Here is a 20,318-nt window from a genome sequence, read left to right on the forward strand (position 1 = left end):
TCCAGAGCCCCCGTGTATATCTATAAATCACTTTAAGTGGGGTAATTTACTGTGATGAGTTACTGACAAGGCTTATGTCATTGCACAGAGAACAAAATGTTAAAGTCTGCTGTCTGAGGCCTTAACAAAAACACTAATTAGCCCTTATGCAGCCACAAGTTACCAAAATAAAACAGCGGGAAAAATATTATTATAGATTTTGTTTTGGGATTGAAAGAACTGGTCTGGGTTTCATAAAAACAACTTACTATGATGATCTCAATTCCATTTTAAGCCCATGGACAAATGCTTTTGAGAGTGGACAGTGCAAGTGGTAACAAAGCCTTAGTTTATTATTATTATTAGATTATTTTTTGGCAAGATTAGTGGGTTAGCGAGCGAACTTTGGGTTTAACCCTGGCTTTTCAGTCTCACAGCAGTGGGTCACATATAGTGGGGTACATCCCCATGGTAACTCAGGCTGCACAGCTAACCTACTCTGGAGCAGGTTATGTTCAGATCAGATCCAAACATATAAAAAACCAATCAACTCTCTGGAAAATGTCATCACCACTCCTAGAGGATACCATGGCCTTTTATTTAATAACCTTTATTGCAAAAAGTCCATTTACAAAACCAGATATGAATAAAAACAGATATTGTTCGCTTTTTCTAAGTATGGTTGATTGTATTAGTGTGAATATAATATAATAATATATATAACTGTGGTCACAGTGGATTCCCACTGCTAGACCAGTGTTTCCCAATCCAGTCCTCAAGTCCCCCCTGTCCTGCAAATTTTTGCACACCTGATCCAATTAGAAAGAAACAGTAGACAGTAGAAACAGATCTACCTGAACAGGGCTAGCATGAAAGTGTGTAGCCCTTAATTGGATCAGGTGTGCAAGAGTAAAGATGGGACAAAAACTTGTAGGACAGGGGGTATGTGAGGACTGGGTTAGCAAACACTAAAAGATACCCTGACTATGTTGAACTTGCTTCATGAGACTGGCCCCAGGGCCATTCCACAAAGGAGGCTAAGACAAGTGAGGCTTAATATGAAGAGCCTGTAGCGGATGGGCTACAGCAGCAGAAGAACATGCTGGGTTCCACTCCTGTCAACTAACAAGAAGAAGATGAAGCTACAGTCGGCACGTGATCACAAAAATTAGATAATTGAAATGAAAAAAGGCTGTCTGATCCGATGAGTCCTGGTTTCTATTATGACATGGCAGGGTCTGAGTTTAGCATAAACAACATGGATCCATGGATCCATCCTGCTGATGTCTGCAGTACAGGACAGGCTGGTGATGGTGGTGTAATGGTGTAATGGTGTGGGGAACGTTTTCTTGGCATTCTTCACATTAGGTAGTAACAATGGAGCATCACTTGAACACCACAGGCTACCTAAACAGTGCTGACCAGGTGCAGCCCTTCATGTGAAGAGTCGGCATGCACCAAGATCCCTGTGAAACATTTCCAGCACCTTGTTGAATCCGTACGTCGAAGAATTCACGCTGCTCTGAGGGCAAACTGGGCGTCCTAACTAATACTAGCTAATGGGAGATCAGTTAGGGAGAGAAAGGCAATTTTATTTGATGAGAGGGGCAAAGGGGCGGGACAGTTGAAAAATCTGTGAAAGTATTATTGGTTGCAATTTTTATTTATGCCTACTGGTATGGTAACCAAGGTAACCATTAAAGACACACTGTTTTCCAGAAAGTAAAAGTAATGGTATTTTGAAATATAAAATATACAATAAAATAAATATTTTGTAATTTATTTGGCATTTATTGTTAAATATGTGTACATTATTGCATGGGAAATTAGCTAACAAAGTGAAAAAGTCATTTTTGATTTCATTGTGACTTTAAGTAGTAGAGGACTGAAGTTCAGATAATCAAAGTTCTACTGTATACTGCATCTATAAAAAGTACTTATTATGAACATATATGGCAGAATGTGTTTTAGGAAACCCTAAAATACAGTACTGAAGTTAAAAAGTAATATAATTTTAATTAATTGTGACTTTGGTACATACCTGAGAGTTGCAAATTTTGGCTATGGCTTCATTTTCAACATTTGAATCTTTACTAAAATATGAAAACTTGTTGAACTAGTAAGACTACCGGGTACACTAGCTGCTTAATGTACTGTGGTACATTTCTGACATGTTAGTCCTATATCATTCTTGTCTTGATAGAATTTAATACTTCAGAGGATTGCTCGTCATTGTTTTCCCTTATTGAGACATTTGGTATCCTTTTTATGCTGATAAAACACACCTGCACCTCCATTTCTCAAAAAGAAGAAAAGGATAGCTCTGAGGTTAGCATGTCACATTTATCAATTCAAATATGCAGGTTACTATGTTTTGTTTTGTTTTTAGATGTGTAAGGCAAATTATCAGAGGCAGTGAACGCCTGGGGCAACATCTAATCTCACATGGATACCAAATATCTCAGTAATGAAAAAACATGCAATTCACAAAGGAATGAAACAGCAAAGCTGCAAAGATATTGCCAAAATAAAGAAAACACCAGCATAAAGACATGGTGGCTCTGTATTGGTGTGGGTGCTTTTTTTGACATGGTTTGGTCCTAGTTATCAGTAGTGATGAACTCTCCATCTTTATAATGACAAAGTACACTGTCTCAAACAATTACAGTAGGATCAAATCTAATTAATAAGAAGGACATAGCTAGCATAATGGTTATGATGCAACCTACCTTGATTTGAGTTGTATTATCAATAATAATGAATTTAATGACATTCAATTTATTTACTGAAACTGCTGAGATTCACTGCCTTATGAAGGCAAACAGGAGTAACTATTTTTGTGTTTTGAAGGTCAAAGAGAATGATTAGGGTTTGGATTTAGTTTCAACAAATTGTTATTAAATTTAATTACCCATAATTGCCAATAGATGTGGCTTAGGAACAAACCTTTTATACTTATTGCACAATCGCCACAAAATACGGCATAATTACAGGAATGAGTCCATGTCAGAACATGCACCCACACTTGTACAGAATCACCAGAACCATAGAAATGAAGAAACTAGTTGTAGTCACACATACTAATTCTGACATGTAAAATACAATGTCCAAGTCAAAAGAGTGAAATGATAATGTCATAAGCTCATAGTGCATTAGGAAGACTGTCTGAGCATCATTTTTCAACCGGTCACTCTCACCACTGAGTGTCAGTAATGCACCAACAACAGCTCAACTAGTTCTATTGCACCTCTAATGAGGAAGAAGCACTGAATTCTGGGCAGAACGAGGAAGCAGCTTTCAGAACGGACCACTGATGACGCTCCTCTTCTTCTCCTCTATTTTGTAGCTGGTGACTGCTCTGTCTAGCATTTTACACTCTTCATTCTGGTGGGACCATATGTTGGCATTTCATTTATCTTTTATCATACGCTGTACGATCCAAACGTCAAAAACAGTGTTACTGTCCTTTTGGACCTCTCTAGACTGGTTCAACAATCTCCCCTGAAACCGTTTTAATAATAAGAACTTTCTTGAGGCACTCATGCTATATTAACATAAATTATTTTGATCATGCTCATTCTTCCCAAAATTTCAAACAGTATCATTCTTAAATCATGAGGGAGTCATTGTAAACTATACTGAGGTGACTTTTCAAGTAACACATTGGAGCCAATAGAGAGGTATTATTTAGTGTTGCAAAATACACTGGACGCCCTCCGATTTTTACTAAAAGGCAAGTTCTAAATAGAGCTCATTCTTTCCTCTATCCATCCTCCCTCTGTTTTCCCTGTTCCTTCCATTTTCTTCTACTCTGGTCAGCCACTGAGGGGGTGCAGGTCCACCCTGACCTTCTCCCCGCTGCTCATCATGCCAATAGTGGGGTAGAAGCCCCCCGCTGGCAAGGCCACCTCCCTCCGGCCCACCACCTTCCCATTGCGGGTGAAGAACACCTGTTCCAACACAAGGGGACAGCAATGAGTTGGTTTAAGAGCTCAGAATTACATGTTTGTTGTTCAGTTAATTCCTGGTTCCCATTCCTAGATTTCACAAGGTGTCTCACCATGACCTTCCTCCCCTCCAAATCTTCTCCGTCCTCCTCCTCATCGTCATTATTTGCATACAGGTCATTCTGAACCGGACTCTGCTTGGGCCACACGTCTAGGTCCCAATCATCTATGTCATCTGAACGATGAACACAGCAACACGGAGAGAAGGACAGAAACATGATTACAGACAGAAACTGTACGTGACGAGACACAGATCGTTCTGTAGTTTCGACGAGTGTTTACACACACAATGTAAGGACACTCACCTCCACTGTCAAGCATATAGTCGCGTGGAAACATGATCCCACAGCCCATAATGTCCCCCTCAAAGCAGCGTGGCCCAAAGGGGTCGCCCACCCCGCTGCCTTGGAACATCTTTCCATCGTCTACAAAGAATGACAGGTTAGCTGACTGGTGCTTTGTTAAATCGTGTCACCATGCATGACAGAGTAAGATACCATCAAGACATTAAGATTTTATCAAGAAAGAGACATTTTTAAAAAGCCATGTTGATAGTATCATGCTTAGCTTTTGTAGTTAAAACACGCTGTCCTTATGTAAACATAACCAAAACGTTTGAAGACATCTGTAAAGACAGAACCACTTTCTCATCATTTGAATGAATAGGAAGACAGGCGTGGCCCAAGGAAAACTGTCATGAAAAAACAACATTAAAATATTACTAGGTAAGGTAAGGTCAACTTACATGGTCACTCGAAAATAAGAAATGGCCTCAATAAATAGTCTTTAAATATTCTGTCTATTGAGGTTGTTGCCTTGCTCTCTAACTGTTAATCAAAACACACTCACTAGCCGTAACTTCCAGACAGCGTTGGGGTTCCCACTCTATTATTATCTGCATCAAAAACAACTTGGCTTCTTTGCCAGTATGTAGTGGCAAAGAAGCTTTGACAACAAATGCTTTGACATCCTATGTTACGTTAACATGTAAGTGAGAACATATAAGTGAGAACAGGGAAATAAAGAGCGCTGTATTACAAACTTGTTCGATGCCTGAGAGACACACTACTGAACCTGTAAGAGGTGCTGAGAGCAGCAGTGGGCCTACAGACAGAGGTAAATAGTCTGTCTGTGACGATGCCAGCAACATCCTTCTGGACAACAACTTGAGTGGGACTCAACTCCGTGCTTTGCACATATTTTGCAGTTGGCAATAAACAGTGGCTTTAAAGTGAATGTCATACACTGTGTTGCCATGGCTGCCAGCAGGAGAGCCAGATGGGAGCAATGGCAGGCTTCCTCAGTGAGGATTATAAGAGACTTCATTGTGCAGCATCTTTACATATGTGACTCAAAAAATATTGAGTTTTGGCTACTTTCTATCATTCTATCATTCCATCATGTAGATTTGTTTAGTTATACTGTTCTGTAATAAAGTATTAATTAGACATTAGTAATTACCATATTTCAGATTAAACAGATAAACAATTTTATTGTTTATTGAAGTTCCTAAACATTATGCTACCATCGAAGGTTACACTTGAATACAATTTTGCACTATATTATTGTTATATCAGTGAATTTAATACTTCAATAACTAAATGTGTTATTTGTAGACTATTACAGTACTGTCTTTTGGATTTATAAATGTTGAAAGTTATTTTGGCTAATCTCACACTTTTTGTTTTTTCAAACTCTCAAAAATAAAATATCTAAATAATTATTATCCATGATTTGATTATTGCATCCAGGTACAGAGCGGGATAATGAAATCAATTTTGTTCTTTTAAATTGATTGCCTACTTCTATAACAAAATAAATGTTCATGATTCACTGAAGAGAAAATAAACAACATTTGTGCTTGTTTTTTATGTTTAAAATGTCAAGATATTGTTTTGTCCATAAGTCAATAAGCTTTGGTTGAACTTTGGTATTTTGTAGACTCTGACTAATTGATTTGTCCAAACCAAAGCACCCACTGACAATAAGACTTTTGCACTGCTCTAGCAACTATACAATATATAGTTAAATCTTAATGTTCATTAGACTATACTAACGTTACTGTATCCTCCATAGATATATCATTACCATGGATGCAATGGGAGTGTACTGAATCTGTACTTGTTTATTCCCCTCTTCTTTTTTGCAATAAGGTAATATGACTCTAAGAAGCAGTGTGTATCTGTAAGTTGTTTTTGATACAGTTAGCAGCAGAATGAGAGCCAGTGGCATCTGGAAGAAGGGGCAACACAGGTGGGAGAAGTATACAGTATGTATGTGAAAGATACCAGGGGTTTACTGTTGGTAGTGACCCAAAAATGATTCCGCTGGTGTTCTTTAGAGACAATAACCACCAAATATCAGCTTTGAAATGTGCTGTTCTTGTTGATTTGCATTAATGAACATCCAATCCTTTCTCCCATTGCCAGAAACATGAAACAGGTCGGTGCCACCTCCCATCCGCTCAGTGGTGATATCATACCTGTGTACAGCTCCATATTGAATGACATGGAAAACATGACAGTGACAGTACCCATGATGATGACGCACATTATCTGGCCAACTGATAGTCCTACTACAATATGGATTTGATTTGGATATAAATGTTTACACAAACATTTCATCAGTCTTGGTTCTTGAATTTTTAGAGTTGGGAGAGGCTTGACTTTGAGTAACAGAGGAAAGGGAACAGTTAGAAAACACAGTGATATCATGCAGCAACACTCACCTGCATGGTAGGCAATGGACCCTCTGCTCCAACCAGGATGTCTGTTTTTGGGGTAGTCCTGCGAATCAAATGAACATGAAATCTCATGAGTCAACAGAGCATCAACTAATCTGTACTGTCTTTCCATTTCTTTTCATTTGTTTTGTGTGTACAATAACCTTACATTAGGTGGCTTTAGCTGAAATAAACAAAGTCCTAAGATGAAATGTTTCTCATAATACTGTATCTGAAGATGAATTAAATGGGGTCCTTATAATTGCAGCGATAATGTGGTAGATGGAGATTTTATTTCATTTTTATGGGGTGGGGTTTGCCAGATTTGATATAAAGAGGCGCTGCAAAGCGCTGCTACCTTCTCTAGGGGCTTTTCATAGAATACTTTGCTCTCTCTTTCTCTCTTAGTTTGTGCAGGGCAAACTGACAATCACATTTTGTTTCATGCTGTGCTCAGTGTTCCAGCTCAAGACGTCGAGTTGAAGTTTTACAAACATTGTTTAACGATGGTTGGACAGGTTAGGAACATCAAGGCCTGCATCAGAAATGCATCAGGAATGAAAACCTTTAGATCTTAATTGTGCTGTAACATCGCTAAGAATCCAACATCAGGGGGTGACATTTTCATTTGTATATATACAAATAATAGTATTATAAAGTAAAAAACAAACTGAAGGGGAAAAAAAACAACAAAACATATCCATATTTATTGATCACTAAAATGATTTTACCATGGTAACTAATGTAATAATGTAGTAATTGTGAAATGGGAGTTAAATGAAACTTGCACATTTAATCGGTGCTGATTTAAAGCAATTTTTACTCTCTACTGAGGTCAGGCTGCTTTAAACAATGCACAACTGTGTCTCTGGAAGCATCTTGCCTGTTAGTTGAGAAGTCTACTTATCAGTAACTTATCAGTAGTCTACTTCAACTGTGAAAACATTTCTTAAGTGACATGCAAAACACACTTCTTAATTTTCTCCAGCATTCACTCATTCAATCTTATTTAGCTCTTTAAATACAATTGACAATCCTGTTAGTTTTTTTTAGAGGATCTACCTTTTGGCATCCTCAGGTGTCACTTCTCTGTAGATGGTTTGTTAGACAAACAGCAAGCTAACACCCTCTTTCACCAAACTCTGTGATGCTAATCAGCGACATCACATCACCTCAGGATGGCATTACCAGGCACAACAGCACTATGGATTGTTCAATGGGACCCGCTGTAACAAAATGTTGATCTGCCAGTTAATGGCTTATTCTAATTTGCAATGAGGAGAGAGAAATTAGATGATGTACCCATGTAAGCACCAATAGGCAGAGCACTTTACTGACAGCAGAAATCTATGATGGAGAGATAGCAACAGGTACAGCAGGAGCACAGGGCACTGGAAATAGAAAGGATGAGAGGCTAAAATGGTGGGGACATCATGGAGTCTTTTAGAGATTCAAAATTCATTCTATCCTACTCTATCCTAGAGTAAAGATGGACTGTAGTTAAATTGAAGAGATTGGGAGCCTGTAATGACTGGTGTGTAGATGTAGGGATAGAGACAATAAGGAACAAATACTGAAGGATAGTAATACAGAGAAGCAAAGGAAGGCACCATGAACAATTGCTCCTTTATCTAATATAAGAGGAGCAACAGTTGAGCAACTTGAAACTGCTGTCACCACAAGTGGGCTTCAGCATTTTTGTTTTGATGTTTGCAGTGGGAGGTAATGGCTCCCATCAGCAGACTGATGAAAGGATGCCTCATTGTACCTGGTAGGAGGTGGGGGGGTTGGAATGAAACCTCAGGAATGACCGATTGATGGATTTATAATGCCCCACCAAAACCGCAGACACCTCAGAAAAAAAACAATTCCTGGAAAACAATCAGTGAAATGACAGAGCTCCATTCTCCACACAGTCCGGCCCGAGGGCACAAGCTACACACACTGTGGAGGTAGAGGTGTGTGGGGGGGCTTGACGTAGAGGACGGGAAAAGGAGAGCAAGCAGAGCAGTGATGAACAATGATCTGTCACCTCCCCGGTTGTGAGCAGGATCACAGCTGGTGAAACACCAGAGCGATTAGGAAGACTGACGTTCGCCCAGTCAGGATCCAGCAGACTGAGTACAATGAGCTCTGTGCCTCTCAGCTGACCGCAGCAATATTTAAACCATGCTTCATTTCTCTCAAGCTATCATTTCATTGACAAAGTGACTGCATCTTAATTATTATGCCATTTAATTTATATTAAACATGGTGTGAAGAGTTCATGTTGATTCAAAGTGAGGCTAAAGCCAGTTGATTGCATCTCTGTTGTGTAAACATTGAACAAGTCCTTTCTCAGAACCAGCTGATTACTACTTATTTCCAAAATATGGATCATCAGTTGCTGTCATCAATTATGATGAGATGCTACCTGAATGAGCCAAATTAATTTGGATATCAACCGTAAATTGCTTTGCCTGAGGAACTACTGCATACTTAGCATTTTTTCCTATTTTCTTCTTGTGTACGGCGGCTGATTGTCAGTATGCAAAGATGAAGAAGAAAATGGAGAGAAAGTAAAACTGAAAGAAACTGACAGAGAAATAGAGTGATTACAGGTTCTCATCTTGCAGGAAGAGACCCCGTCCCACATAGCTGATTTCCCATACTGCATTGCACAATGCTATCAACTTAGCATAGTTGGTTAGCACGTAAATGGAACAACCTGCGCTTTCTACGGAAAACCAAACGAGGGGTTAAAATGAGATAATATTTATTCTGTTGTTAGCTTTTCCTCTCTCGGCCATCCATCACTCAGCCTGGAAACAGTGAGGGCAGCGGTGGGTAACAAATAAACACAGAGCTGAGTATATAATAGAACGTGTGACAGAGAACGATGAGGATATGTGTTTACTAGAGGATGGTAGTGATGACAACAGTGAGGAGACTCTTACCCTGCGCGCCAACCCCAGGGCGATGTAACACTTCTCTCCAGCGCTTGTGATCTCCAGCTCATAGTAGTGGCAGCGTGTGCTCAGCGGGCGGCGGGCCTGGGCCAAGCCCACGTCCACAATGCTCTTCCCCTTGCCCACGTACTCCAGCAGCTGAAGGGCCGAGAAGACACATATACAAAAAGGTTGTCACTGAACCTGAAGATACACAGGAATTGGATATTGCTTGACTTCCCCCAACATTTGAGAATATGAGAATGCAGTATTGAATTAAAAACAAAAAGGTCGTAAATCTGAAACAGGGTTAGGCTTTAGTTGGAAGCTAGATAAGCTATTTTGGTATTGGGAAAACAATTTTGATAATGTGCTTTTATTAACTGTTCTACAATTTTAGGCCACTGAGCGTACACTGACTATTACGCGTTCTCAGGCTGAATAAAATGCTTTAGGCTATTTTAGATTATTTTAATTTCACACTCAAGTGAAAAAGGACATATTTCTCATGTAGGGAAACACATGTCATAGAAACTCTTTTTCACTCCATTTAGCCTACTTTGAAAGGCTTTTATGCTCTATTAGGCAAAAAATCACCTTATTATGCAACTTGAGGGCAGTGAAGTTAGTTTTAATTTCTATCTTCAATAATATTTTATCTAAATATGAGGAATATAGAACATATGTATCCATGATCAGTGTACAACCTTTTACTAACAGTCTGAGACTGAAAGAGAATTAATGAATTACTTTGTATAAACTGGGGTCGCCCAGTTCAACTGAACACATTGCTATAGGCAGTTTAGCAAAACACCTAAAAAAAATAAAATAAATAATAATAATAATAATAATAATAAATAAAATTACCATTATACATACAAACTTTTTCAAGCGTCTCTGGACACTTCTGAGTGGAACCTGAAGCAGTTCACTTTGAGTAAAAATACAGTGGGACTTCAGATGGGAAAGTAACTAGGGAATTGTAATTGAAACTGATTGGCCGATTTCTGTTTACAGTCTCTTATACATCTATGAATGTTTTCAAGATCATCACTTTTGGATTTAAGGTTGCTGGAAATATCTGATTAACATCACAATACTAAATAAACTGCATGCGTAATAAATCAGTCTTAGAACAGCAGTAAAATTTTGTCTTTGTAGCTGAAGTGGACATGAAAAGATTTTGTTCGTTAACACATCTACATGTTAATATTTAACCCTGTGTCCAATAAATGGCTGACCTGTGCTACCACATGACTTCATGTTCATCAAATCGTTTTGTCAGTTGTCAACAAGAAATGTAAAAAAACCAATGCTGCAATTAAAAAATATTACTATTATGTATTACTCAGACCAATTCAAACCAGGATCTAGGCTAATAATAGGAAACCACAGACCTACATTTCACACTTCAATCCAAAAAGTTTTTTTTTTAGATGATTTTTGTGTCATTTTTGCCTTTATCAATAGTTTAAAGTTGAGAGAGACAAGAAAGACTAGGAGAGAGGGAGCTGACATCCGGCCTAGGACAAACCCAGGTTGTCGCATTTACATGGTGCTTGCCTTAGACCACTGAGCCACCAGGATGCCTACATATCAATATCCACTGCAAAGTATCAAAGCATAGTGCTTTAAACTCCTCTATCCCTCAAAACCCTTCAGAGCCCACAGAAAAGCACTACTGCTGCTCTGTTACTGACATGTCTGGTTTATTCTGTCCTGACAGCTTTAATCTAGTGTTAAGGTGTGCCTATGCGTAAATAATGACTTCCAGGGATTTCAGACTGTAGCGGTTTTTGGGCAGTGCAATAACACAGAGGACAGGGCCAAATTTGTAGAAATCAAGTGTAATTAAATGCGTAGGAGGCATGCAGGTTAGCTGCTCCTGCCCAAGGGCTCTTCAGCTGCAATCCCGTCCCATCCTCCTTCCATTCAAAAAGGTTTTGTATGAACCCCCCTGAGTCAGAGACACACCTCGCTGCACTGAGTTGGATAATGCGAGACAGACTTCCCCTCCCTTAAACTCATCATAACTCACCATCAGAGGCCATCTGGGGGGCGGAGGGAGGGAGAGAGAGAGAAACATCTTGGTTTTACCCTTGGGAAAATATCTACTTCACCTGTGATAATATTGGTCATCACTTCTTACTGTCTACTTAATAGTCACTATTTAATTCTGAATTACCGTTTTGACTATCTGTAATTAATCTTATTCACAACCTGTAATCAAAAAGGTTACTCTATTCTTTACTTTTCTTATATAATTCAAATTTTTCTTTTTATTCACAAACACTAGTTCCATATACATAGTAGAATTACTGATACTCTGCATAGGGGCAGATGTTCTTTTTCAACTTTTTGATAAATTCCCATTGTATTTGAACACTTTGGTCACATTAATGAATAAAGCTTACTAAAGACAGAGAGAGGTAGAGATGGTAAGTGTGTCTATGTAGCGGGTATTAACGTTGCAAAATATACATGGGTACTGCACCGCTCCTCAACAAACACAGAGAGACCAGCCTGTAGAAGTGTACAGCTAGTTTTAATGCTGCTTGTAAATGAAACAGTGGATGCTAACCATACAACCATATATTTCTGAACATGAGAAAAAAGTGAATGAACTGCATGAATGATGGAGTCACACTCTTCTGCAAGGCAGCTGGTAAATGATTCAATCAGTCGTATCACCAAATCGCTACACAGCATCAACATTTATGAGGGAGACAGATGCACTAATGCACACACTCTCACCAGCCTGTCACACACAAGGGTTACTTGATTTTACAAGGGTTGAAACTGGATGTCCATTTTTGAGATTTGCCTTTTTTTTCACTTTCCATCTACTCCATGACAGGACTTACCGTGCCAGTCACCTTGACGTCATGGAGACGGCCCCATTCATCTTCATGGCTGTCCACTATCATCAGTCCATCATCCTCCTCCATCCCCCACTCTGCCTGCAGGTCCAGCTGCACTTCTTCCCCCAAAGAGTGCATTCCCACAGCAGGGTAGAAAGCCTCGGGAGATCCTAGGATCTCCACATTGCCAACCTGGACACAAATTCAAATACAGTGGGCTTCTCCTTAGGGTAAACTAGCTGGGAACTATGGACTAAATAACACAAGGTGAATACACTTGTAAATAATTGTAATGGTGAGTAACCTGTGTGTCTGAAGTAGAATAAGATGGGAACGCAGAACTTACTTCCTTGCCGTTCTTGGTAAAAAACACTGTGATCTGCCCATCATCGCAAAAGTCCAGGTTTATTCCACAGCCAATTCTATCACCTCGGTTGCATTTTGGCCCAAACTGCTGACCCACAACGTTGCCATTGTACAGCCTGTGGAAGGACAGAGTGGTTCAGTGACTGTTACTCACCTTACTCAGTGTTTGTTTAGTATTATTGGTACAACTTAGTCTTATGCCATTTCTGTTATGCTGACAGCCCCTTTGATGGAGCCGGCAGAGCAAGTCCACACTTTATTAAAGCTGATTAACTGTTTGTTTCAGTTCCTTTCATTTTACAGCACTTTGTGGCTTTGTTTTAAAGAAAAGAGCTATGCTACTGTTGTTTTACTGTACTGACATCAATTTATATCATTATCCACACCAGGACAGGGTGAGGAAGCCTGTACATACCAGAAAACAGAACTTATTGTACAATAAAAAAAAAATGTCTATTGTTATACAGCAATAGGCTGTCAATAGGCTATTTAAAAGGACCAGTCCTTAATGGAAATGTTAATGTGTAGCTACTGTAACCTGTCTCCAGTTCCTAAAACAACAAACAAGTTTTGTGCTCTCAAACTGACTGACAAAGCTCTTGCTAAGAGCAGTGACTTTCTAACATTTGAAGGGAAAATATTTGAATTTGCTTTGAAGTTATAAAAAGTGACAATAACGTCTGCTTCATATGTATTAAATTGTCAGCTACATTCAATCAGTCAGTCAATCAATCTACATAAACAAACATGTTTTTGTGAGGTTGTACAAAAGTTAAAGTTGGTGTTACTGCTGAACATTCATGTGAAGTATACCAGTATTTTAAGTTAGGAGAAAATAAATCTGTTCCATCTGCATGTCATACACCATTTACGAATATGTTCAATTTAAATCTAAAGATAATTCAGAGAATGTATTAGTGTTTCAAGGCATGTCACATACTTGCCATCATCAGCATGATAAGCCACAGATTGTGGGAGCCAGCCCGGCTGGTGGTCCAGCTTGTACAACTGAGGCACCAGGCCGACAGCAATCATCCCCCTCACTCCTGTGTCGATGATTGTCACCTACAAATCCCACAGACCACATTATGACCAGGAGACAAGGGAAGAATTACCATTTCAACTGAAACTCCCCCTTTCTTCCCAGTTATTTTTTTTCTTTGGGACTCCTCCAAAATAATTTGTCACAACTAAAAACATATTTCTGTGGGCTATTTTGTAGGGTAATCTAGCCAAATGTGACTTGTTTGGTGGGGGCTCCTAACACCCTTAGCCAACCTAATCATAGCTAGAAGCTTTAGATATTAATTTCTTCAGAATCATTTTATTCTTCCTTTGATGCATTTTTGGATGACAACCTAGACTTTAAAAGATACTGTTTTAAGACAGAGAGCAAGACATCATAAACTACAAGCATATGTATATATGCAATACATATGTGTATGTATCTCTGTTTCTTTTTTGTGGGAGGGTGTTACAGTGTGAGGCAGTATGAAGAGTTATTGGAGCAGAACAATAGATGGTGAGAGGAAGAGAGGGAAGGAGCATGAGGGGGTGCAGCGAGGAAGATGGTTAATGAGTTAAGAGGGAGGACAGGGACAGAGGGAATGTTTATGTTTTATTCTGCTTTTCTTAGATTTTCATGTGGTTGATTTTGTCAGACCAGGGCTGTGAAAATACTGCATATATTCTGTTCACATATACATACAGTAGATTTTAAATTAATATTTACAGTGCAAATAAGTAAATAATCATTGCTGGGTGGCAAACCTACATAGAGAACCGAGTGCTCATGTTTAGCTGACCGACTCTGTTTACTGATTAAACTAGTTCAGTGAAAAACACTGACAGATGGTTGAGCTTTCAAATAGTGAAGGGCTCGTTTGACAATTCACAATTTTACAGCAAAAATATACAAGGTGAAACTGAAAGTTTGACTGCCCCAACAGGTGTGTGTAAAGTTTGGTTTCTATTCACTTTATACCAAGTTTGCCCCTAGATTTTTAAATGCCATCATATTTTGCTTTTGGGTTGTTGAACTGTTGTGGATGAATTGTGCTTAAGGTATTGTGATTAGGGTATTACTGTTAATTATACTGTTTTACATTTAAAATATTGCAACCTCAAAGGTCATTATCTTTTTGTAAATACAGTTTTTTCATGTTCATCAGAAGTGAAAACCCAACAGCGACAAGCAAGCTGGCCTACATCCTTGTTACCTAAAGCAAATACTGACCATGATTATATATGACATCATCCCTAGGGAGCCCTACATGGACACATTGTAAGCGGAGTACTGGCAAATCCAGGGCAAGGAAAAGAGGAAACTTTAAGTCCTTTCCCATGACCTCAGCACTGGTCCCCAGAGAGAATGTCTCTGTTGTGTCAACAAGTAACACTCCGGACATTCAAATCCAACCTCAGATCTACAATCAGCATCCACTTTAATATAATTTATTAGCACATCACCCCATTTACGCAAACTGCTCCCGCCTCCAGAAGTGAGTCACGCGGATGAAGCGTAAGTATACAGCATACAGATCATTTTGAGAGGTTCAGTTACTGTTTGACGTCAGACTGGGCAGGATGTGTGATTTAAGCAAGTTTGAACGTGTTGTGATTGTTGGTGCCAAACGCTCCAGCTTCTCAGAAACAGTCTCCCTACTGGGATGTTTGCGCATTACAGCATCTAGAGTTTACTGAGAATTGTGCAATATACAAACAAGCACGTAATTTGTGATAAGCTGTGAGCTATTTGGCACTCTGAAACCAAACACAAAAGCCTAAATTGACAAGGATTAGAACCCGGGACATTTGCGTCGAAGTCCGCTGCTCTACCAAGTAGCTAAAAGCAACCAACAGAGCAACAGAGCAACCCTACTAACCCTACTAACCCTACCAACCGACCGACAGAGAGACTTATACTAGTTACTATCAATCCAGAGGGTTGGCTACCCTATCTGGACCATTTGATTTTTGGCTTTGTGAAACCGAACTGAACCAGCTGAAGAACGAAACGATGTATCATTCTTGCATCAGGTGCGAACCAAGGAAGCGGACTATCAGGTGTGAAAGGGCCCTAAAACTTCAGGCTGTTCTGGAGGCAAAGGGGCTTCATTGGTACTAGCTAGCTGTGTCACCATAACTTTTTCATATGAAATGAGGTTACTCCACTGATTCCACAATATATTGTTGCCTTTTCTTACTCATCGCAAAAGCTTTACGTTAAAAAAAAATGTTTCATCAAACATCAAAGTTATTAGGTTAAGTTGTACAGTTGTGGTAGGCCACAATGAACTTGCAGTTGACCAGTCAGGGGAGGGTGCTCAACATTAATAGCTGAATCACTTTGGTGCACAAAAAAGATTAGAGATTGCTTACTTTAGTGCAGGGACTGGACTTTATTGCTGAAATTGCTTCTGACATTGGCGTCTTTGACTTTGGCATCTATAACCCTTGAAGAATTAGCAATAGCTTCAGCAATTATGCCCAGTCCCAGCACACAATTTAATAATCACTGCCAATTTCCAAGCTAAAAGATCTTCAAACTCTATTTCTCAAACAGGAGAGTGCTGCACTTCTAAGGTGCTACTCCCAAGAGGTGTGATGATTTCCCTTTCATTAAGGCTGAAGAAGATGTAGACACGCAGCCAGACATGATGGTCTGCCAAGTCCCATCTCATCAACACAGAACTAGGACTCATTTGCTATACTCGCTCTTTAGTCTGGCATTTGGTCAATATTACACAGTAAGCATATCTCACTGTGTACAGCCAAGCCCTTCTTGGTTAAGCATTACTTTTTATTGACTTTTTATGATTCTGCCGTCTTCATTTAGTCTGTAGCAACTGATATGAAAACAATTATTTTAAAGTGAAAAGATTACATTTGATAAATGCCATTATTAAAAGGATTGAGCACAAAGTATAAAAACAAAGTATGAATTGTGATTGGAATTATGCTTATGATGCTCCAGATCTATAGTAGTGAATATCATCAATTAGCCTGTACATTGGCAGTTGCTCAACAATGTGGAAATAAGGGAAGCCCACGCAAACTACTGTACATAAAATACAGATAGGTCAAGTTAGTGTAGGTTGGGTGTTTGTCCTAATTTCAAGTGGTACACAATCAAGATATTATATTGCTCTAGTGACCTTAGTGACCTTAGCCTTTCCCTGGCCAGATACTTTTTTTAATTTGGTAGTCAACTCCTGTGTCAAAGGGACAGCTGTGAAATTACAGGACATCATTAACTCTTACTTCAAAATAGCGGTTTCTTTTCGATAATGGCCTGGGGGCCACATAACAGCCAACTTCTTCAGAGTTCCCTTGATACCTACAACAAAAAGTAAAAATGTTTCTGTGAACTCAAACAATGTCAGTAATGTGAAATGCTGATTCAGCAAAGCAAAAGAGCCTTAAGGTTAAAGTCAGGGATCAAACCCATATCTGATCAGCTGGTGCTGCCAGTTAAAACTCTACTGCTCACTACTGTTACCTGAGTATGTCTCCGTCCCTCAGCATTCTTTTGAACCGATCCCGGTATCGCACCGCTCGCACCTCACGAATTTCTCGGATTCGCCTCCTCCAGTTCAGAAAGCGATAGTGGAGGTTGATGTCGTCCATCTCCTGATATCATTACAATCTAGAAGACGGGGAAACAAACATTTTTTTTACTGCTGTGGAGAATGTTACCTTCAAAGCCGTGCCAGCTGGCATTAGATAGCTATCTTACCATCTAACAAAGTTCAGCTTTACTGCATGATGACATTTCCAGGAGCTCCAAAGTTTGTGTTTAAGGAGAGTTAACAAGTTGCTCATAGCATCAGACCTTGTCTGTAAGGCTAAATTATGGTGGTTTGGGAAGAAGATTATTTCTCACCTATTTCTGTGTGTAACGTGTGCCTGATCCTTCAATTTGTGATGGAAATATTGCAAACAAAGCTCCTTGTGTTTGTGGATGCAACATCATTTAAAGCGAATGGAAATGGATAAATCCTGCCGGTGCTTTGCACCTTGCCACACAAGTCAATCACAGCACAAGACACTTGCCAAGCTGTCTGATAGGAGGCTCAAAATTACACGGGTCCAGAAAAAATCCTTTCATCTATTTTTGATGCTTCTGTTGGTGATGCAGGAAGAACAATTGTAGAGAAATTGTGACTCTTATGGAGCACTAGAGTGTTGAGTGTGCCAGTACAGACTGCATCTGTTACAGAAGCAGCGGAAGAGGAAAAGGGCTAGCAATGAATGTATTCAAAGAATGAAATGAGAGCACAGATCCTCCTTAAAAAGAAAGCAAAAATCTGTGACCAAGCGATTAGGCCTAGCACTGTCACCTCACAACAAGCCCTTGCTATGTGGAGGTTGTGTGTTTGTGTGGGTTTTTCTGCTTCCGTTTCCTCCCACATTCCAAAGACATGCAAGTCAGAACGGACTGGAGACTCCACTTTGCCAATGAGCATTAATGTGAGCTTCTACCTGTGTTAGCGCTGTGGTGGACTGGTGTCTCCCTGCCTTCCACCCAATGCTGGGATGGACTCCAGATGATAAGACATGTTTACATTGGATATCTCACTCCAATCTAAAAATGTCTTCTTCCTCTGTTATAACGTAAGTTTAGGGGACAGCCCGGGCATTTTGCTGAGTCACCCAGTAATTTAGTTTCTATTTTCCGGAAACGATATATTGCAGAGTGAAATGCCTCACTGACACACTACAATGTGAAATCTACTGTAGGCCTTTTTTTTTTTTTGGCAGAGTATACAATCAAAGTTAGGCCCACCCATGTGAACATAGATACCTTCTCACAGTCTGCTTTTGCTCTTATGTCATTAAAATTCATTATTTAGTATCAAAATATCTCAAAATGTTGATTTTTCACATTGTGAACCATTGGATCAGTGGGGGATATTTTCTTCTCAAGATAGAGGAAACATGAGTTTGGTAGAAAAAGTTTGGAAATATTTTCTGTTCCCCTTTAAACATAAAAGGAAACTATGAACATATTTGTCAAGTGTGATGACAAAACGTTACCAGTCCAAACACGACTGAATCATATAGTTGAATGAACCTTAGATCTAACTGGTAACTTATTTTAACAATATAAACAAAACGAAACAAACATCCAAACGCTATCACCTCGCAAATACGATTGGTCGTGGGATAAATCCACCACTTTACCCATTTACGAGCCTACCGCGAACGCAGCATCACATTTCCCAAACTACTACAGCCAGGACTCCGGTGGCCGGCTAGCTGGCTTGCCAACGTTATAAAATTGTCCCACTGTATGATTAATAACAGAATGTGAACATGAATATACCTTAAGTTATCCACATACTATCCAAAGCCCCTTGATGTCACTTTCATTCCTTACTGCTTAATAACTTGTAGCGCCGTCGTCCTTTTGTTTTCGCTTCCAATTTTAAGGAGGTGAGATCTGTCACTTTATGTCCAACCTGCACTGTCGGAAGTCCCGCCTACTCAGCCAATCACATCAAAGGGTAAATGCGGTTAAGCCTTTTTTAACCCATGCCGTGCTAACCACAGGAGGCAGAGAGAACTTGCATGTGTAATGTATGTGTATGTGCGCGCATGTAAGCGTGTATGCGCGCGCGCGCGCGTGTGTGTTTGTGTGTGTAATCTTTGTTTTTTACATCTGTCGTAAGAAAAGCTGTATTTACTATATTGTTTCGCCGAGCACTGTTCGACACGTAGATAAGTAGCTTTTTGTTTGGCCAGGACGCGAGAGGACGCAGCTACACTCAAGGAGGAAGTTTATCTCGACCTGACAAAAAAAAAATCCTAACACTGAAAAGGAAAACATCAAACGGAGTTAAGAAGAAAAATGAAATGAAGCCTCACCTCAAAGCTTTGTCCAAGATTATCATTTCCATGAGACGTCGCCTTGTTACTTTTGTTATAATATTGATGGAAAGTTTGACTCTCTCTTTTGGGAGGGGTCTACAAAACCGAAGCTAAAACAGTTAAATTATTACATTGTCACGTTTACTGCCACAGTATAGCGTATTAACACTGACATTATTTGAGATTAAGCGATCCCAGGTTGCCCGATAGGCCTATGATACTTAAAGTTATAGGTTATTCAACTGGTCTTCCAATTTAATCAGTACATTTGTGACTCACACACAGTGGAATTTGTGGAGTGGGATTTTTGCCCGTGGCTATTAATGGATTAGTCATCCAACCTGTTGAGTAGCACTCCTTTAGCCTCTCACTGTACGCCATAAAACCTTATGCCTATCCTTCTGCCAGCTCGTTTAGACTGAGAAGAAAATGTTCATGTTTTTGTTGTTGCTATTCAAAGCAAAGTCATGACAACCTCATACAAAAATCCACCCTGATATCAGCACTTATTCACCACAATATGTAAACTTTTTTTTAACCATATGTTCACAATATGTGACTAATTAAATTTAATCCACAACTT

At 39.4% G+C, this 20,318-nt stretch overlaps 1 protein-coding gene across 3 annotated transcripts; it reads right to left on the reverse strand.

Annotated features, from left to right (window-relative positions):
* Positions 1–185: 185 nt before the first annotated feature.
* On the reverse strand, positions 186–20,065 carry LOC139655097 (SPRY domain-containing protein 3-like). Of its 3 annotated transcripts, none has more exons than XM_071532406.1 (11): positions 19,733–20,065; positions 17,364–17,510; positions 17,126–17,201; positions 13,803–13,927; positions 12,843–12,978; positions 12,500–12,688; positions 9,645–9,794; positions 6,715–6,772; positions 4,292–4,411; positions 4,040–4,161; positions 186–3,929 (listed from the first exon to the last, which is right to left on the reverse strand). In XM_071532406.1, exons 2-11 carry the CDS (start codon positions 17,489–17,491, stop codon positions 3,795–3,797), a joined length of 1,239 nt encoding a protein of 412 aa, XP_071388507.1. In that variant the 5' UTR covers positions 17,492–17,510; positions 19,733–20,065; the 3' UTR covers positions 186–3,794. The 3 variants fall into 3 exon arrangements, with proteins under 3 accessions (XP_071388507.1, XP_071388516.1, XP_071388499.1); XM_071532415.1 differs by lacking the exon at positions 19,733–20,065 and adding an exon at positions 19,245–19,317; XM_071532398.1 differs by lacking the exon at positions 19,733–20,065 and adding an exon at positions 19,191–19,313.
* Between the last annotated feature and the right edge of the window lie 253 nt (positions 20,066–20,318).

The sequence above is a fragment of the Centroberyx affinis genome, unplaced genomic scaffold (genome assembly GCF_046629955.1).
Source record: "Centroberyx affinis isolate AG114_WGS23_722 - 3 ecotype Tasmania unplaced genomic scaffold, CSIRO-AGI_Caff_v1 ptg000151l_1, whole genome shotgun sequence".
In the NCBI taxonomy this organism is placed as follows: Eukaryota; Metazoa; Chordata; class Actinopteri; order Beryciformes; family Berycidae; genus Centroberyx; species Centroberyx affinis.

Coding starts and splice junctions, on each gene's coding strand:
- LOC139655097 (XM_071532406.1), bottom strand. CDS start 17,491: ATGGACGACATCAACCTCCACTATCGCTTTCTGAACTGGAGGAGGCGA. Junction 12,979..13,802: donor TATCATGCTGATGATGGCAA/GTATGTGACATG, acceptor GTCCTTCCACAG/GCTGTACAATGGCAACGTTG. Junction 3,930..4,039: donor TGGAGGGGAGGAAGGTCATG/GTGAGACACCTT, acceptor GTGTTGGAACAG/GTGTTCTTCACCCGCAATGG.